This window comes from Ictidomys tridecemlineatus, chromosome 4 (genome assembly GCF_052094955.1).
Source record: "Ictidomys tridecemlineatus isolate mIctTri1 chromosome 4, mIctTri1.hap1, whole genome shotgun sequence".
NCBI lineage: Eukaryota > Metazoa > Chordata > Mammalia > Rodentia > Sciuridae > Ictidomys > Ictidomys tridecemlineatus.
The window spans coordinates 30898216-30917556 of NC_135480.1; the positions used below are offsets into that span (position 1 = coordinate 30898216).

At 44.1% G+C, this 19341-nt stretch overlaps 1 protein-coding gene across 8 annotated transcripts in view; it reads right to left on the reverse strand.

Moving 5' to 3' along the window:
- Kiaa1549l (KIAA1549 like) overlaps positions 1 to 19341 on the reverse strand; it is a 256249-nt gene that overhangs the window by 18668 nt on the left and 218240 nt on the right. For 7 of the 8 annotated variants that reach the window (XM_078046259.1, XM_078046263.1, XM_078046262.1 and 4 more), the window contains one exon: positions 6296 to 6646. In XM_078046259.1, coding sequence (XP_077902385.1) covers positions 6296 to 6646 — 351 coding nt within the window. Of the gene's footprint in view, positions 1 to 6295; positions 6647 to 12915; positions 17776 to 19341 lie in introns of those variants that run through there. The other variant, XM_078046264.1, reaches the window with a different exon arrangement.

A 19341-nucleotide genomic window follows, 5' to 3' on the forward strand; every position in this document is an offset into this window, starting at 1 on the left:
TTTAGGGAATGTGCCAACCAGGACGGGTGCCCACCTCTGGAAAGCCCAGGAATCCGCAACAGCACAGGATTGTCCCCAACCCATCCACACACAGGGTGAAGGACAGAAGAGCAGATTGTTCAGGAGCCTGGTGAGAGGGCCTGAGGCAGTGCCATGCATGGTGCCAGAGAGGGGAGAGGGAAAGGAAAGGTGGGTCTCTCAGGGGAACGAGGAAGAAGAGGAGGAGGAAGGGTGGGGGAAAAAGGGAGACAGGGGGAGGTGGGGACAGGAGGGGGAGAGAGGAGACCCAGGGCTAGCAGGCAAGCAAAGCAACAGAGGAGTCTGGCAAGAATTCAGGATCAGGAGGATGAGGGTCCAGCTGTCCTCTGCTGGGACTAACAGCACAAGGATTTTTCCAGGGATGCCAACCAGAGGGGTTAGATGAGGAAAACTGGGACCAGGCACTACAGCCTCCTTCCACCCCACCCCTGTGCTTTGCACATGTAGGTCCTTGGAGAACAGAGAGGAAGAGCCTGAGCCTGGCTGAGAGGACTGCAGAGGGACAAAGTGGCCTTTCTTGCACACCTGCGTTTACAGACTAAGTGTTCTCTAGATTTCCACTTTCTCCCCACTCCCTCTTCCCATCTCTATGTAAACTGCGGGTGTTATTCACTTGAGTGGTGTGTCTAAGTTTAGTGGAGTATGCCTTTGCCAGATATTCAGGGATGAACTCTTAGGGCAGTCCAAAGGCAAAGTGCCCATGCCCAGGGAGGCCAGTTAGGACAGAGGAACCTGACTTCAAGGCCTCCTGAGAGGGAGACAATGCACAATTAGCAGTGACTGGTGTGGACTCCCCTACCCCAATTTCCCACCCATACTGGTCAGATGAGTGTTCAGGACAGATTTGAATCTTATTTGGAAAAACATAAGCAAGGTGCCAGAGAGGGGAGAGGGAAAGGAAAGGTGGATCTCTCAGGGGAACGAGGAAGAAGAGGAGGAGGAAGGGTGGGGGAGAAAGGGAGACAGGGGGAGGTGGGGAGGGGAGAGGGAGAGCCCAGATGTTGGGGCAGATGCAAATACACACCTGATATGCCTACATGTTTCATCATTCATAAAGGTTTTGGGGGGCTTACTATTTTATTTTGGACAGGAGAGAAAAAAAATCTCTTCATGGAAATGTCTCCCTTACTCATCCAATGGCAGGGATGGACAGAATTCCCTTAAACAGGGGGTCAGCTTCCTTATAGGATGATACTCCAATAGTTTGGAGATTCAGCTCCAATGAGAGCCTAGAAGCATCCCTATAACTCACTCTGATAGGGGACGAAAAGGGTGTGGGCTTCCATGTTAGACCACTCTAGCTTCTCGCCCCAGTTCTGCTATCTATAGCTCTACAGTTGGCCCTCTGTATCCAGGGTTCCCACATCTTAGGAGTCAATCAGCTGCAGATGGAAGATATTTGGGGGCGGGGAAATTGTATTGGTACTGAGTACATGTGGACTTTTTCCCTTGTCATTATTTCCTAAATAATACAATAACTATTTATACAGCATTTACATTAGCGTTTACATTAAGTATGAAGTACTCTTAAGTTATCTACAGATGATTTCAAGTTTATACAACAATGAGTGTAGGTTACACATGCAAAGACGATGCTATTTTACAGTATGGACTTGAGTGTCCAATTATTTTGGTATCCTTGGGGGATCCTGAAATAAAGCCCCGTGGGTATTAAGGGATAGCTATGTGAACCTGGGCACATTTCTTGACTTCTCTAAGCCTCAATTTCCTCACTGGGTACTTGGGGATAATAACATTGACCTCAAAGGATGGTTGTTGGATTAGAAGAGATAATATCCATCCAGCACTTCACACTGAACAATGGGAGCTCAGCAGATGGCAACTGTTGCTGTAGTGGTGGTGGTGGTGGTGGTTATTTTTACTGTTAATCCCACCTGTAAAGAGTCTAGTTGGGAGGGTGTTTTCCTCTGATGCCTTTTTTGGAATCTCAGGAAGGATATGATGGGATGTTCTCATTCCACTTCGCACAGAGCCATCCTGGCTGTTAGCGGGATTGGACTGGTCATTGAGTCCAATTTCTTTACCAATACTAAGCGGTAAAAGATGATCAAAGTCTCCTGAACTGCATTACAGACATCCTAAGCGGCCAGCAGCAACTCTTTCCATGATATAAACGCCATCCGGCTGCCCCAGTGCATCAAAACCACCAGCTTCCAATTATCCCCTGGCAGAGCTCAAAGCGCTTCCTTTTTGGAAGTTGAAAAGTAATCGTAGTTATCATTCTAAATTGCTACCTTTTCTATTGATTTCCACATTATCATAGCACAAGGAAGCTCCTTGAGAACTTGGATCGAGAATCACTTTTACTGTGTATGGTTAAGTATTTTCTGCTTTCATGGACACAGAGACTTCATGGGTTGTTGGCAAAGAAGGAAATCCTAACCACCTTCCATGTTGTTTGCGTTTAATGGTTCATCTCTCTGCGGTGTTATGTCTCAGTCCTTTTCCATTTGAGGTAGTTCAATTTTGAAAATATAGAATGCTAATGATTTTGCCCTTTGTGGCATAACTTTTAATCCCCTATTATAGCAAGCAGAAGCATCTGATTGTTCATATGTACCTCTATACATTTTGGGATGGTTTTATTTTATTAAGTCGAGGTGTAATGGTGATGGGGTATGGGGTTTTCTCACTTGTCTCTGGTTGGAAGACTTGTCCTGCTGGTCCAAGCTTTTCTCTCTGACACCCAGATCTCATTCTGGATTCCCAGAATTTGGCATCCATCCAGAGGAGCCCAGTTATTCTTGAGAAGTATCTTCATATAGAAGCAAAGCTTCTCTGGGACTCTGAGTTGGGGCACCAAGGGCATGAAAGAATTGAACAGAGTAAAAGGAGGAGCTGTGTTCTCAGAAATGTTAGGAAATGTGGGAGATGTATATACATAGTGGGCCCAAGGAAAGGGGAGGAGTAATTTGATAATAAGGCTAGCATTTGTTGAAAAATTTGATGTGCTGGTCACAATACCAGGCCCTCTGAATAGTACCACCTAAGAAAAATATTGAGTGCTCATGAGGCAGGAAAACCATAGTATTTTACAGGAATTAGCATTTCATCTTCAGAAGAGTCTGAGGCTTTGAGCTGCAGTCATTAAGATCAGTCAGTTGGTAAGCATCATCCTACTTTGAGCTGAGGAGACCAGGAAGGATGAATCAATGAGATTGAAGTTGGTGATAATCAACATAGAATGGATATAGGTAAGCTTTTTCAGAGGACAGCCACCTAAGAGGTACATATAAACATGGTATAAAAAAAATTACAGTGTTTTCTAAACCTCACTGAGGAAATTCCCTCTCCCTGCAAAAAGGCAGGTACCAACTTAATGTGCAATTAGTAGAATACCATAATCTTGGAAACTGAATATGACTGTCATGAAAAGTATTTTGAGATGACAGATTTGTAAAGCCTAGTGAGAATTTTTCTAAGTCTTTCTGAGAAAAAAAAAAGGGTGCATAGATTCAGAACGATGGGAATGTGGCCAGTGGTGGCCTCAGAGTTGCTGGAATGCAGTGCTTCTTGAATGTACCCACCAAAATTCCCTGATGGAAGACTTAAACTTGTGTTCCTGAGATCTGGGCATTGCTCCAAGGTCTATTTTATCCTAAAAATTACATAAAGAAGAGGCACAAATTGCCAACAGAGATGCTCAACATCATTAGCCCTTAGGGAAATGCAAATCAAAACTATAGCTAGACACCACCTCAAGCTCATCAGAAGGGCAACTATAAAAAGACCAGCAAATAACAACTATTGGTGAGGATGTACAGAAATTGGAATTCTTGTGCACTCTTGGTAGAAATGTAATGGTATAGCCACCATGGAAAACAATATGGCAGTCCCTCAAAAAATTGAGAACAGTTTCCATATGACCCAGAATTTATACTCCTGAGTATATACCCAAAAGAACATGTAGCAAGGACATAAGATACCTGCACTAGGTTCATAGCAGCACTAATTACAATGGCCAAAAGGTAGAAGCAAAAGCAACCCAAGTGCTCATTGGCAGATGAATGGATAAACAAAATGTAGTGTATACATACAGCAGAACATTATTAGGGCTTGAAAAGGAGGAAATTCTGGTGTATGCTTATAAGGACGAAACCTTAGGACATTATGCTAAGTGAAACATACCAGTCATAAAAATGACAAATACTAAATGATTCTACTTATAGGAAATATTTAGAGTAGTTGCATTCATAGTAACAAGTAGAATGGTGGTTGCCAGAACTGTGGGAAAGGAGGTTAGGGGAGTTATTTTTTAATGAATACAGAGTATGCGTTTTACAAGATGAATTGAGTTCTGGAGATTGGTGGCCCAACAATGTGAAGGTACTTAGCACTACTGACTGTACTAAAAGTTGTTAAAATAATGTTATGTTACATCTACTTTACCACAATCAAAATAAAAATCATATTTGTATATTATATTATAATCATATTTATATACAATTATATATATTAATTATATTAAGAAAATTTCTCTATATTCTACCCATATCTCAAAGAACGATGTAAAAAAGAAGCCTGTGTTTCCCTTATTTCCTTTATGATTTATACCCTGGATTTGCATATCATGAACTAGGAAGATGACTATCAGGACAACGAGTTCTCCTTCTGATCATGTCTTATTTTCCCCAAGCTGGTGTTTACCTCATGTAGACCAGCGAGCCTGAGAGGCCTGGGCCACCCCATTTCCTGCCTCTCGCTGCAGGTGGGTAAGTTAACAGTTTTAAGAATGAAGCAGCTGAGAACTTAATCAGCCCAGATCAGACTCCTGGGATGTGATCCTCCTGGAGTGAAGGGACAAGACAGAAATGCTCAACCTGCCAACCTAAGGACAAAGCCTCGTGTTGACCATGACTCCAAGCACTGCCACCTCTCCCCAGGGGGTCCAATTTGAAACAAACTTGGGGCTCTCCCGTTAACACACTGGGGAGAGGGGGGGGAAGAGAGTCAGGTGACAGAGAAGGGTGCCAAGCAGGAGACAGGACTCAAAATGCCAGCAAAGAGAGACTGAGAGACAAAGAGCAGCATCCCGGGGAGACATCTCAGTGGCCTTCAAGGGGGAACATGGAGCAAACGAGAGCAGTAAGGAAACTCACCCTAGGGTGCAGGCTTATGAGGACAGCAATTTATTAAGTGCCAGAGAAATGCAGATGTTGAGGTCGGCACAAACCCACGGGTGCCTTAAGTAGACTACTACAAATGAAATAAATAATGTGGATGGAGAGGTGATGTAACATGCCGGTTAAGAACACGAGTTCTGGTGCCACACTGCTGGGCCCTGGGTCCCAGCTCCACCCATTCCTGGCTCTGTGCCTTGAACAAACTGTGTATCCTTAGATTCCTCACCTGTAAAACAGGCATAAAACTAGTATCTGTCTCAGAGGCTTGTTGTTAGGACACAATGAGTAACTAACACACAAGGAACACTGAGATCAGTACCCAATACCAGTAAAGCCATGGCACACGTACACGTCACAGTAACAATTTACTAAGCTCTATTTAGGAGCAACTCCCGGGATGAGGCATGGAACCTATATATGCACAAAGCATTGTCTTAGCATGATCTATGGCTTATCCAACTACAGGTATGGTGATAAATGAAATTCAAACTAATTCAGATTGTTATCCTAAATCATGGGAGCAATTGCTACTAAATGAAATAATTATGAATAATACTTCTGCAGGGTTACTGTGAAGTGGACATTCTTCTGGTACCTCACAAATATCAACTCATTTAACTTTCATGAGAACTCTAGGAAGTAGGTTAAGTTTCATATTCGTTTTTTTTTTTTTCCCCCACTGCTAGAGAATGTAAGTATCTTGCCCAAGTCCGGAGGCCAGCAGGTGGTAAAGCTGGGATTCAAAGTCAAGCCACCTGGCCGAAGCCCAGACTTTGGGCTACCAGCCTGCACAACCCCTTCACATGCAGCTCTGTGATGCCTTCTGACATTTAAATTGGGTTTCACAGTTGAAAGTGTAGGAAGATCCCAGCGAGTGAAGAATGAGGTCAGGCCTTCCCAGGAGGGACAGTAGAAAAGAAGATCCATTCTTAAACGTGTTATGGTTGGACATAAGGGATTCTCAACAGGAATAAAAAGGCTTGGCTTTGGACCATAGGTGAAGAATACAATGGGGATGGAGAAAAATCTTTGTTTCTAAATCCCAAGGTGGCTTATCACTAGAAGTCCTTGGAACCCACAGATGATGGCAGGCAGGGGGACGTCTGACTTACCGGCCGGGGCAGACTGTACTGGTACATTTCTGGGCGGTAGGTGGGCACCCACTGCACCCCGGCCCTGGGCCGAGTCATGGTCCCTGGTGCACTGGTCACCACCTCCGAGTAGGGCAGGTGCTGGGCAGAGCCATAGGCCTCCTGGTGTCGGCTCTGGCCTGCGTGGCCCGCGGACGCCAGGCTGAAGGCCTCCTCCAGGAGCATGTGCATCTGTTGCCTGACCTCATCGATGGAGGGCTGGGAGCTCAGCGTGGAGGTCTCCGAGTGGCCTTTCACCTGCCTCGACCTGGCGTAGCCCCGCGGCTCGTGAACTCTGTCAACGTTGGTTTCCTCTATGATTTCAGGTTCAGTCTGTGGGACCAAACAAAAAGCTCATTAATTCCTCGGTGAAGCTCTCTCCCAAGAAGGTGGCCTGTAAGATTTACTCTAGAATCTTCACTCGGATTGGCAATATTTGAATCAGTGCTAATTTAACTCATATCCTAGGTGCCTTCCCCAGGAATTCACATGAGAGGGGCTGTCAGCACGCATGATGTGAGAAGGGCCACCCTCCAGCTGTCAAGGTACATGGGGGCTTTCCCACCAGAGACCCAAGTGCCGCAGGCTTGGCTAATGAGCATAACCATTAGAAACGGCTTTCATTGATGAAATTAGTCCTGTCGTCTAAAATCTTTTATACCTTTGGGTATAAGAATCTGGAGCATCCTGTCATCAACACCCCAAGGGATGGCACTTTTAGACAAACTCTTTAAATGGTCCTGCGTCTAGCCAATTGGTTAGGGAATTTCTGGATGCCCGATGCTAGCTATCGGAGAATAACAAAACGCTACTTTGAGATTGCTGGATAAATCAGAAACTCTGAGGTGGGGCTCCGCAATCTGGGTTTTAATAAGCACTCCAGGGGATTCTGATGTCTGCTCCAGTTTGAGATTCAGTGATCTAGAACGTTCTCCTGCCTTCCCCCATGGGTCCTTTCATTCGGGGAACAACTGCAGAGCCTAGGTGGGCAGAGAGCTGGGACTTTGTCGACTCCCAGAGCATGCTCTGTGGACTGGCAACTTCTGCTGGCCTGCTGATGGATGCTGGTCTCGTAAGTGTCTGCCCTTTGTTCTGAGACTTCCCTGCCTCTGTTAGCTGGGATGCCTGTGGGTCCACCAGAGTGACCCTGCACAAACCTCAGAATGCAAGAATGCAAAAAGCCAGAGAGAAGGGCGTGGTCAGGCAACACCGTCCTCTGCTTTGCAGTGCGTGCCATAGCAGGAGCCAGATCTCCGAGGGGCACTGAGAAGCTAGAAGACTGGGCATTAAAGATGATGCAGCCAGGAAAGTTGCTTTAGGTTTTTGGTGTTTCGGCTTTGTTTTTGTCTTTTTTTTTTTTTTTAGTACTGAGGATTGAACCCAGGGCCTCACACATGTTAGGCAAATGAACTACCACAGCTGGGCGTGGTGGTGCATGCCTGTAATCCAGCGGCTCAGGAGGCTGAGACAAGAGGATCACTAGTTCAAAGCCAGCCTCAGCAAAAAGTGAGGTGCTAAACTTGACCTGAAATTAAAAATTCTGTCCAATTTCCCAGGGCTTGAGTTTGAGGTTAAGATTGAAAGTTCACCTTCTCTAACCCATTTCGTGAATGCTAATGAGCTGCATGACCCTAAGTAGGGTCTCAGTGAGACCTGTCTCTAAATAAAATACAAAAAATAGGACTGGGGATGTGGCTCAGTGGTTGAGTGCCCCTGAGTTCAATCCCTGGGACCCCCTGACCGCCCCCAAAAGAAAAGCACTACCACAGAGCCACATTCCAGCCTGGTGTTTCAGTTTTTTTGAAAAATGAGGATAATACTGCCTCTAAGGGTTTTATAAAGATAAAATAAATGTGCATGTAAAGATTTATAACAGTAGCACAGGATAAAGACACAATAATGGTAGTCACTGTCATTATCATCATCATTATTACTTTTACTCATTCAAATGCAGATATTCTTATGTAATTACTGTGTGTAAAAGAATTGGATGTATAAAATGAGCACATCAAGAAAATGCCATTAGGAAAATCATTCCTATTCTTCCGCCCTTAAATATTACACATTAAGGTCAAACTGTGAAATATTTCATTTTTAAAAGTGTAGCGTTCAATTAATACACGCTCATTAGAGAAGATACTGAAAATACAGAAAACACATAAAAGAAATTCGACGTTTCCTGTAATCTGATCACCCAGAGTTAGGACTTGTCTATAGCTCAAGATCAAAAGTAAGTTTCTCTATCAACTTTCTAGATTTATTAACAAGCATCTACTATAAGAAATCTAAAGTACTGCTTTTATATTGGATTAGGGAGTCAAATATAAAATTACCCTTGAAATAACAAGAATTCAAAGACATGTCACGATAGGTGCATGTCCCCAGGCCCTGGGCTGGAGGACACATTGGGCTCTTGTGCTGTTACTTCTGCTGTTAGGGGATCTGCAGGGAAAGGCTTGTGATTGCTATCTAAGAAGTGTGGTCTCTGAAGTCCAGCAAACCTTTATCTCCTCCTTAAAGGAGATGTAACTAGATACTATTCTAAGAGTTTGATTCTTTCCATCCTTATAATAACCTATGAGATAATATTAACAAGCATGCTCATTCCCACCTTTTTTTGCCTGGTGGTACCTTCTAGGATAAAGAATTCTGTAACTTGCAAAGAAAGTTTCTTCATAAGGCACAGAATATTCTGAACTGAATTTCAGAGCCTGAAGAGACGGAGGGGTTATATGAGCAAGGTGGGTGGGAAGAGGCCCCTGAGGAGACTATTCTCCAGGTTTCCACTGCCATCCACCCCATGATACCTCCACAGAAATTAACCTCTCTTTTCCCACAGGGTTTTCATTTTGCATTTGGGTGGGGGCGTTAACTGGAAGGTCCAGAGTCACAACCCAAGTATGATCGCATTTGGTTTTCTCAATCCACATTCTAAAGAACTCCTATTCTCCTTCTGTTCTCCGTCCATATTTCAGCCTCTCAGTATCTACAGACAGAAACACGACTAGCTCTCACTATACCCTGGCTTCCTCTCATCACACTTAGATTCATTTAATATCTGTCTTGTGCCAAACTAGACACTCCCTGAGCCCACTGCACCAGTTTCTTGGGAGCCTAGCAGGAAGAACTTGGCATTCAACAAAGCTTTGTGAACTTGACCTGAAATTAAAAATTCTGTCCAATTTCCCAGGGCTTGAGCTTGAGGTTAAGATAGAAAGTTCACCTTCTCTAACACATTTCTTGAATGCTAATGAGTTGCATGATCCTAAGCATGAACAGACCTAAGCCTCAGACTCCTCATCTGTGTCATGGGAAGGCTGAACTATGATCTGATATTTGCCACCTTGTGGGCTCTGTCTGCTCTGGAAGGTGCTACACTACTCCAATTGACATTCTTTAAAAAAAAAAACCACAAAAAAACCCATGATGTCTACTTGTGAAGGGAAACCCCCTTCACCCTCCCTGCCTGCAACACACAAGGGGTATACGTTTTCTCTTTTACTTAATAGACAAGTGGTGGTTTCTGCTCTATGCTAAGTCCTGAGTTGGGGTAGTAAATACTGTAAGTAAGAATATCATGACCCAGCTCTCAGGGAGCTCCCTAAAGGAGGAGATAAATACAACAATGATGATGCCAGTTGACCTTTCTTAATAGCTTATATAACTAGATACTATTCTAAGAGTTTGGTTCTTTCCATCCTTATAATAACCTGTGAGGTAATATTAACAAGCACGATCATTCCCACCTTTCAGATAAGGAAACTGAGGCATTGAAAGATCAAATATGTTGCCCATTGTTGACAGAGCCGGCAAAAAGTTTGATTCCAGCGCCCAAGCTCTTACCCACTGTACAAATCAAAGCAGGTCCATGACTGTACCACATTGCGGGCTCTGGATGAAGGACAGACAGACTTCTGTGACCAGGGGGATAGAAGATAATAATTATTGAGATAGTCTACCTCAGAGATGACTGTAAGGATGGAAATCATGAATATGTAAATATGAGTAAATGCTATGTGCCAAATACAGACGCAGAGCTGGCACATAGCATTTATTAAATGTCGCCTATAATTGTTGTTATCTGCCTCTTTGCATAGACTGGGGGCTCCTTTATGGTTGGGCCAGTGTATTGTTAATCGTTGTATTTATAGACCTGATGTCCAGGGCCTGATGTGCAGTCATTGGCTGCACAGTGAAAGAAATTCATGTAGCAGGTGCTCACATCTATTTGAGGACCTGTGATGTGCCAGCCCACATGTGGGTGGGGGAGGGGTTTCCATGGGTGTCCCCTTACTCGGGGTCGTACAGCAGATGAGCCCATTTTCAGATAAGGAAAACCGTGCCTATAGACATAACTTGTTCTGAGCCCTTTTTTCCCACTTGCACATTTCTGAATATGCCTTTTTCTTGGGGACACAAGAGCAAACCCCCCAGTGTTGGCTAATGGTTGGCTTGGGTGCAATGTTTGGGGCCATACATAGGAGAGAGAATACATTTTTAAATCTCTTTACCTTGGAAGGTACCATACTTGCCTCTCCAACCTCATGTTCTTGAAAAGTGCCAGGGGATTATTTTTTAAAGCTTGTTTATAAATTAATCAAGATATACTTCAATAAAAATTTTTAAAAATTAATCAAGGGAATGTCTGTATATGAAAAAATTAGAAAACATAGATAAACAAAATGAAGAAAATTAAAATCCACTCTAATCCAACCTCCAGAAATAACTGCTGTTAATATTTTGACCTTCCTGCATGTCCCTCCAGATGCTTCTGATGCCTAAGACATAGGATGAAGGTTCGGAGTGCTGTACAGTGCCACTCCCTGTCCCCTGCCCCAACTTGTAGCTCCCACCCAGGCCACAACAGAGAACAATGGCTTGGCCCCTGTCAACCTCTCTTCTTCCAAGGGAGGGCCACCCTTTGCCACATAGATTCTCTGGGCTTTGTGATGGAGAATAGGGAGTGGGGGTGTGATACTTCAGACAGAAAGGGTGTGGGTTGCAGGACTTTGGGGGGCAATTTCCAGAGAGGTTCAGAAGCAGTTAGGTGGCACATGCATGGGAGAGAAAATAAGGGAATTAAATGTATTACCAAGCATGATGTATTTGCATTCACATATATGAAAACCATGAGTAAAGCAATAGAGATGTTTTAAAATTGCTTTTAGTCATAGTTCTTTGGGTCATCATTTCCCTTTCTCTTCCTTTATTATTTACTTATTTTTTATTTTGGTACCAGGGATTGAATCCAAGGGTGCTCAACTCCTGAGCCACATCCCCAGCCCTTTTTTGTTTTTTGTTTTGAGACAGGCTCTTGCTGAGTTGCTTAGGGCCTTGCTAAGTTGCTGAGACTGGCCTTGAACTTGTGATCCTCCTGCCTCGGGTTCCTGAGTTGCTGGGATTACAGGTGTGTATCACCACCACACCTGGCTGGGTCATGATTTTCGAAATAGAACACACACATTTGTATGTATGTATGTATGTACATATGGACATTTTTAAAAAGCAGGTTATTTTATAAGCAACATTTTGAAAACTTTAATGCAACAATATTGTAAACCAATGTGTCACCAATAAATACATGTATTTGTAGGGAAGAACTTTAAGTGACTTCATAGTATTCCAATAGATGGAGTTTTCAGAATTATAATTAACAGTCCACTGTTTGGGTGGTTTCCAATATCTTACTATGAAAACAAAGCTGGAGGAGATTTCCTCTTGATTCAAACTTTGCATATAATCATGAATGCATCCTTAGGCTAAGTTTCTAGGTATAGAATTACTTGTTCAGAGGATGTGTATATATTTAAGGATTGGGGTAGTTACGGTACATTGTAGCTCAGCAGTAAGGACCATGGTATTCAGCAGAAATTAAGACCATTCCTTCTCCACACATGTACACCTGGGCCCCATACCTGTGTTGTGCTTTATGGTGCCCACTGGATAGAACAAGCACCTGCTATTCTTTCCATGTTGTTTTCAAAAGAGCAAACTAGTCCACAGGAGCAGGATGGCCCAGCATGGCTACATATCCATGTAACTTCAGCTTCTCTTTGAAACACCACAGGAACAAAGCTGAAGGACCCATAGCCCTGCTGAGAACCCATCAGTGTCTGTTTTCTGGAAAACAAACTTATCATCGAGTCCCAGGACATATTTTGTAGCCCTCAATATTTATCAAAACTAAAAACTAGTTTTTGATCAGAAAACCAATGAAAAATAAAAACTACTGATAAGAGAAAATATTAGGATTCATTATCCAGAACATGCATAATAATTTCTACAAATGAAGAACAAGAAGACATCCTAAGTTAAAGGCTTAAAAAGACACCTCAATAAAAGAAGATACAAACACATGGATAGGGACTCCACATTATTAGTAACCAGGGAAACTGCATCATTCCACACTCAGTGGAGTGGCTAAAATTAAAGAAACTAATGACAGCAAATGTTGATGAGGTTGTTGAATAGAATTAGAACCCTCATACTTTTGGAGGGAGGGGAAATAGTACACATTATTTGCAATCTAACGGTAGTTTATTAAAAAGAAATTCTACTCCTACATATTTATCCAAGACAAATAAAAACATATGTTCACAAAATGTAGGAAATGTTTATAGATTTTTATTTTTATAATAGCTCCAAATTGGAAACAAGCCAAATGTCCAACAAAACGATGATGAATAAGCAAAGAGCATCAGATGTGAACAGTGGAACAGTACTCAGTTAATTAAAAAAAAATAATACATTGATTGATATACATAACAGTATTGATGAATCTTGAGTAAAACTGCCAGGCACAAAACAGTATATACTGGATAATTCCACTTATCTGAAGTGGAAGAATAGGCCAAACCATGATGGTAGGTATTCCCATGAGAAGATAAAGATGGATTGAAAGGAAGAGTGAGGAAATTTGGGGAGTAGGGGACCCATGATAAAAATGCTCTATATTTCAACTGGATTGGTGGTCACAGGGTATACACATTTGTTGAAGCTCATCAAATTATACACTATAGATTTGAGCAGAGCTAGGGATGTGGCTCAGTGATAGAGTGCTTGCCTAGTGTAGGTCTTGAATTCGATTCTCAGTATTGCTTAAATATTTTTTTAACATCTTCCCATATATTAGTCTTGCCATAATAAAAAATCAAGATAGTAGCCATTTGTGGTGGCAAATGTCTGTAATCCCAGTGGCTGGGGAGGCTGAGGCAGGAAGATCGCAAGTTCAAAGCAAACGGCCTCAGCAACAACAAGGCGTTAAGGGTCTCAGTGAGACCCTGTCCCTACATAAAATACAAAATAGGTCTGGGACGTGGCTCAGTGGTCAAGTGCCACTGAGGACGGGCTGAAACAACATAGCTGCTTTAATGGGGATGGTCAAGGAAGGCCTATCGAAGAGGTGTTAGTTTTTGAGACCTGAAGGAAGGGGGATGGCCATGTAACTGTCACAGGAAAGCTTAAGAAACAGTTCTGAGGTAGGAGAGAGCTTGTAGTATCTGAGAAAGAGAAAGACCTGCTATGGAATGAATTGCATATAGTCATGTCCTCGTCTCCAGTGTCTCCGAATGTGACTATATTTGGAGATAAGGTCTTTACAGAGGTAATGAGGTTGCAATGAGGTCATTAGAGTGGACCTTAAGCCAGTGTGACTGATGTCCTTCTAAGAAGAGGACATTTGGACACAGATATGTACAGAGAAAAGATGTGGTGGGGCCCCAGGGGTAGATGGCCATCTTAAACCCAGGAGAGAGGCTGGACCAGATCCTTCCCTCGTGGCCCCCAGGAGAACCAACCTGGCTAACACCTTCATCTGGGCCTTGTGGCCTCCAAGATTGTGAGAAAATAAGTTTCTGTTGTTTAAGCCACCTAGTCGGTGCCCTAGCAAACAAATACATGTACGTTGTGCAGAAGTCCCAGGTGTCAGGAGATGGGACAGATTGTCCAAGGTCTTAAGGGCCTGAGATCTGGACTGTTTTCAACAGATAAGAGGAAAGGAGTGAAGAGTTTTAAGCAGGAGAGAAGTATGATTGGAATTTATGGGAAATCATTTAGGAGGCTCTTGCAGTAATCCATACAAAAAGAGACGACATTAGGGTGGTTGTTGTGGGTGAATTCAAGGTATCTTTTGGCAGAGAACCGACAAAACTTGCTGATAGATTAGATGTGGCAGGTGGAGGAAAGGAAGAAGTTGAGGCCGAGACCCCTTACCAAGAAGGGAAACCGTGCTACGACGGGTCTTCTGGATGCTCTCTGAGCTCCTCCAGAGCGAATCTTGCTCTGGGCCCTTCCACTAGCTGTTCCTACTGCCCTGAATGCTCTTCCCTTGGGACCAGCATGCCTGGCTCCCTCATTTTAGGTTTCTGCTCAGAAGTCACCTCCCTAGAGAGGCTTCCTGGACCAGCCCTGTAATTCTCCAAGCTGTGCCTGCTTTCCTTTCTGGGAATGAGTGGAAATCAGTCCTAAAAGCCCGAGGAATTTCTGCTGCAAGATCTTCAACAGTAAATGACATGTCCACGTGTCTGTAATGAACGAGACAGTCTTATCTAGAATGGAGTTGGAGAGGAGAGCTGAAGAGCCCTTAAGACCACTTATTCTAGAAGTTCTTAAATTAAAAGCCCCAAAGTGGGCAGATGTCTTACATTGCCGTTACTTCCCAGGACACACAATATCACTTGGCCTCAGCCGGGTACTTCATTTCCAGAGTACAAAAAATCTGAAGGCCTTCTCGAAAAGTTGCCCCAAATCCCTGATTTTCAACTTAGTACTAATCAGAGCTCCATCCTGCAAGGAGAACAGATTTTGAACAAAATCTGCAACTTCCTGGCAAGGACCCTATGACCAGGTGGGGGTTTCAGCAAGATACATTTCTGGGCCATCTGGCCAGGATGAAATTAATCTGGCTCCATGTCCATTTCTCTTCCCACCAATTAGGGTCCTCTGAGCCACGCAAAACCGTGCTGCTTCCCTGCTTAATGCCTATTCTGGCTGTAAAGGGTCCATCGCACATGCTGCTGCCCACTGAGGAGCCAGATGCATATATAGAAAGTTGCTTCTGGAAACCAAATTTCAGGAAGTTCTCTCTTTGCCTGGTGGGCTGAAGAGGACGCTCATGATGACAGGAGCAGAGAGACTTTTGTAGCAGCTTCCTACTGAGCCCACGTCTCAAAAGCTTCTCTACCAATAAAGGGAGATGGGTTCCCTTCAGAACAGATGGGGGTTCAAATAACGGTCTGATGATTTCTCTTTTGCAAAAGTGTGTAAATGGAAATTTTATTTTATTTTTTAATCTTAGGAAAACATCCAGTTGCATTCCGCCTGTCTTCCAAGATGACCCTCCGTCACTGGAAGGTATGAGGCTATGAAGACAGCAGCTGTTCTGTGTTTCAGGTGAGCCAAAAAGGTATGAGAGGGTTTCTTGCAGACTTCAAAGCAAAGAGGGACAAACTCTGTTTCTTCCAAAGAATGATCCATAATTACACTGAGAACATGCAGATAGGACTGTCAGGGATAAAAGAAGGCACTCGCTGTTCTCAGGATTACTTACCGCTCCCAAAGTAAACCAGCCCCAGCCGGCAGCAGGAGTCTTAGGACCTGGCTCCAGCTCCTGTCTTTCTACCCCTGGGACTGAGCAGTGGGGATTTCAGTCCTGAGCAGGTCACAAGATCTCGGGTCTGTTTTGACTAAGAAGCCTCATGGTTTATGCTGTGTTTGGGAAAGTGTGACCTTAGAGGTTCACCAAAAGATAAGAGGCTGACACCAGAGGTCAAGGTAACATGGAGAGGTATGCTGGGTTTGCTCCTTAGAAAGTCAACCCCAAGTATTCCTCAAGTGGTGGCCTCAGCATCTCTCGTCACCTTTCCCTGTGTCTCAGCCAGGAGTTCTGGGTGGGCCTAAGACTGCCTCAGGTCCATTGGTGAGGCCTGACTCAGGTAAATCCATCAGTGTAGCCCCTGCTGCTATGGTGACGGATACAGGGTTGGGCATTTGACTTATGGGGGCTTACTCAGAATAAAACCCGTCTACCATTGATTCATGATCCGGAAAAGAGAACTCCCTCTTGTGTTGGCCAATGCAGGATGGAGATGTGAGAGCTGGGACTACTACAGCCATTTCTTGCCTGAGTGAGCCAACTTGAAGTTGAAGCCCAGGCATAAGGGAGTACAGTGCTGTATAATGCAGGGGAATGGCCTGGATCTTCAGGCGAACCATGTCTGCATTTAATGCAACCAACACATTCCCTTTATGTTTTAAGACAGTTTGAGTCAGGTTGGTTTTTTTTTGGTTGCTGTTGTTGTTACTTTTAGTGAAAGCATCCTAACTGATAACTACCACTTAAACTGAACTCCAAACAGTAATTTACATCGATCTACAGTTTTGATAGTCAATCAAATGAACCGTTTCTGTGGCTCAGAGTTATAAATGGGGCACATTTATAACTCCTCGGCTTAGGAGTCACCTCTTCTCGTTGACACACTTGTTTGCTCATTTGCTCAACAAATAGAGACTGGGGCATCCTCTCCAAGCCAGTTCCTATTCTGAGCGCTGAGGTTTCCAAGATGAATAAAACATGATTCCTGCCCTTGAGGAGTCAAATGGGGAAATAAAACAAATAAACCAATAAACAGAAGCTGGGGTGAGGGACTGATTGGGGTGAGAACTACATGTTACACTGGAACACTAAGGATGGGCATCTAAGCCAGGGCCATGGGTGTGGGGGCTAGGGAAAGATTCTGGAGAAGATGAAGTTTAAGCCAAGTTCTGAAAGCATCACCAGGTGCATGTGTTTGCCTCCCAGGGGACATGTGCTAATGTCTTGAGATATTTGGGGTGTCACAACTGGGAGGGGATACTGGAAGCTATGGGGTAGAGGCCAGGGGTGCATAGGGTGGCCCTCCATACATAGCCCGAGTGTCAGTAGTGAGAGTGCTGAGAATACTTGATGCTGATGAAGCAGGTGAGAAGGGGGTTGTGAGCGATGAACTTGTGCACCAACATGAGACAGGAAACCCAACGCCAAGTGTGGGGAAGGGCGTTCAGCCTGGAGCCACGGGGAGGGTTAAGGAGTCAGGAGCATCAGCTTGCGGGGCATGCCTGGGCTCCACAGCAGGTGAGTCCCAGGTCAGGAGCTTAGATGTTTCGGGCTCAAAGCTGCTGGGAGCCACTGGAGGATTTGCAGCAATGGTGTGTTCCAGGATTCCCCCAGCAGCGTTTTGGCAGCTTTAGCCTGGTGAGTAATGGGGACTGGACCAGGCAGCAGCCCTGGGATAGACTGGGAGGAAGAGACCTGCAAGAGGAGTCCCTCCTCTCATCCAAGTTCATGGTCACAGCAGGTTGTGACCTTTCTCCTCCATTCATCTGTGACCCCCAAGGGCAGGCATAGAGTTCGAACATCTTGTCCTTCTGCAGAGCCTCACTTAGGTAGGTAGGGTGGAATTCCATGGGGTGCTTAGATGCTAATGCTGGCGGAGAAGGTAAAAGTTGTGGAGAGTCAAACCCTTGAAAAAATCCCTTCAAATGTCTCTTGTGGATACATCTTAGGAGTAATGGGGAAAAGGAAATGTACAATGGATAATACAAACAGGATACCTGAAAAAAGCTAATTTTTAGCATGGATTTAATGGTCTTTTATTTTTCTACTGGTGAATTCGAATATGTTAAATGCACACCTGTTGTAAAGGCTTCACCAAGCTCAATAAACCTTTGCTAGAGGCATTGAAAGGGATAGCAACTCCCAAGGGATATTCTTATTTTGTCCACTGCTCTCTGGCTTCTACAGAGGTTTGGGGGCCTCAAGTGGACCAAGCAGCATAAGGGAGTGGGAGGAACTAATAGTTCTGGTCATGCTGCTCACAACTGGAGGACTGGTTCACCCAGCGGCAGGGCACACTGCCAGCCACCAGGTCTCCAATGTCAGCTCCTGCTAGGTGTCTGTCCTTGGCTAAAAAGAGTGCCTCACCCAAGGCCACCCAATGACTGATCCATACTACTGTACAAAAGTCCAGCTGTTTTGCCCAAACCTGGGATAAGTCTGCAGTGCCATCTGGGCCACAGAGCACCCTGTGGGGTTAGCCAAGACCCTGTGGTATTTGTACCATGGTCTTGAGCTTTTAACTCTGTCCAATCCTGCCTCCCTCTCTTCCCCAACAGGTGTTCAGGACATGCTTGGGACCCTGGCTTGCAATCAGGAGGCTTTTATTCACTGCTTTGTTATTTTCTACATGATTTGCATTCAGAATACAACATTAGAAAATACTTTTTTGCTTTTACACATAGAATGACATTTTCTTTTCCACGACATTTCAGTGCCTGAGGCACTTTGATAATATAGTCTGGCCTTGTAGGACTAATCAGTTTGGGACGTCTTTTTTAAAAATTGCATTCTCAGGCCAGGGTTGTTGCTCCAAGGTAGAGTGCTTGCCTAGCACGTGTGAGGCACTGAGTTCGAGCCTCAGCACCACATTAAAAAATAATAATAAATAAAATAAAGGTATTGTGTAAAAATATGCTGCATTCTCTTAGCAGGGGTGTGGACTCTTAGAAAATTACTACCACCTGGGCCACAGTTACCAGTGGGAATACACTGGTTGATAGAGTGACCAAGAGGTTGTGAATTATTGCTGCAAAACACAATGAATCCAAACTCCTTGGGGTTTAGTCTCTCTTCTGCAGGTGTGAACACCTCTTGCTCTATGGGAAACGTTGCAAACGATCCAGGCTGCCATCCATCCTGGGGCTAGGATTTGCCTAGGTAGCTGTATCTGTCTGCTTACTTATGTATTTATTCATTTATTTTTACACGCAGACTTTTCCTTTAGGACAACTCTGGAGTTGTCAACTCTTGAGAAATTCAAAATTAAATAAACCTTCTGGAGCTTTTGTTTCACTGTTGTCAATCTTTCCTAACCTGGCAGAAATGACTGGGTATTTTGGCCTGCTTTTGAGATCCCCAGACCCAGTAGGAAGAATGACATGTTCCAACTGAATGACAGGTTCACTGCTGGGCTAATGGATTATTTTGCCAGGAA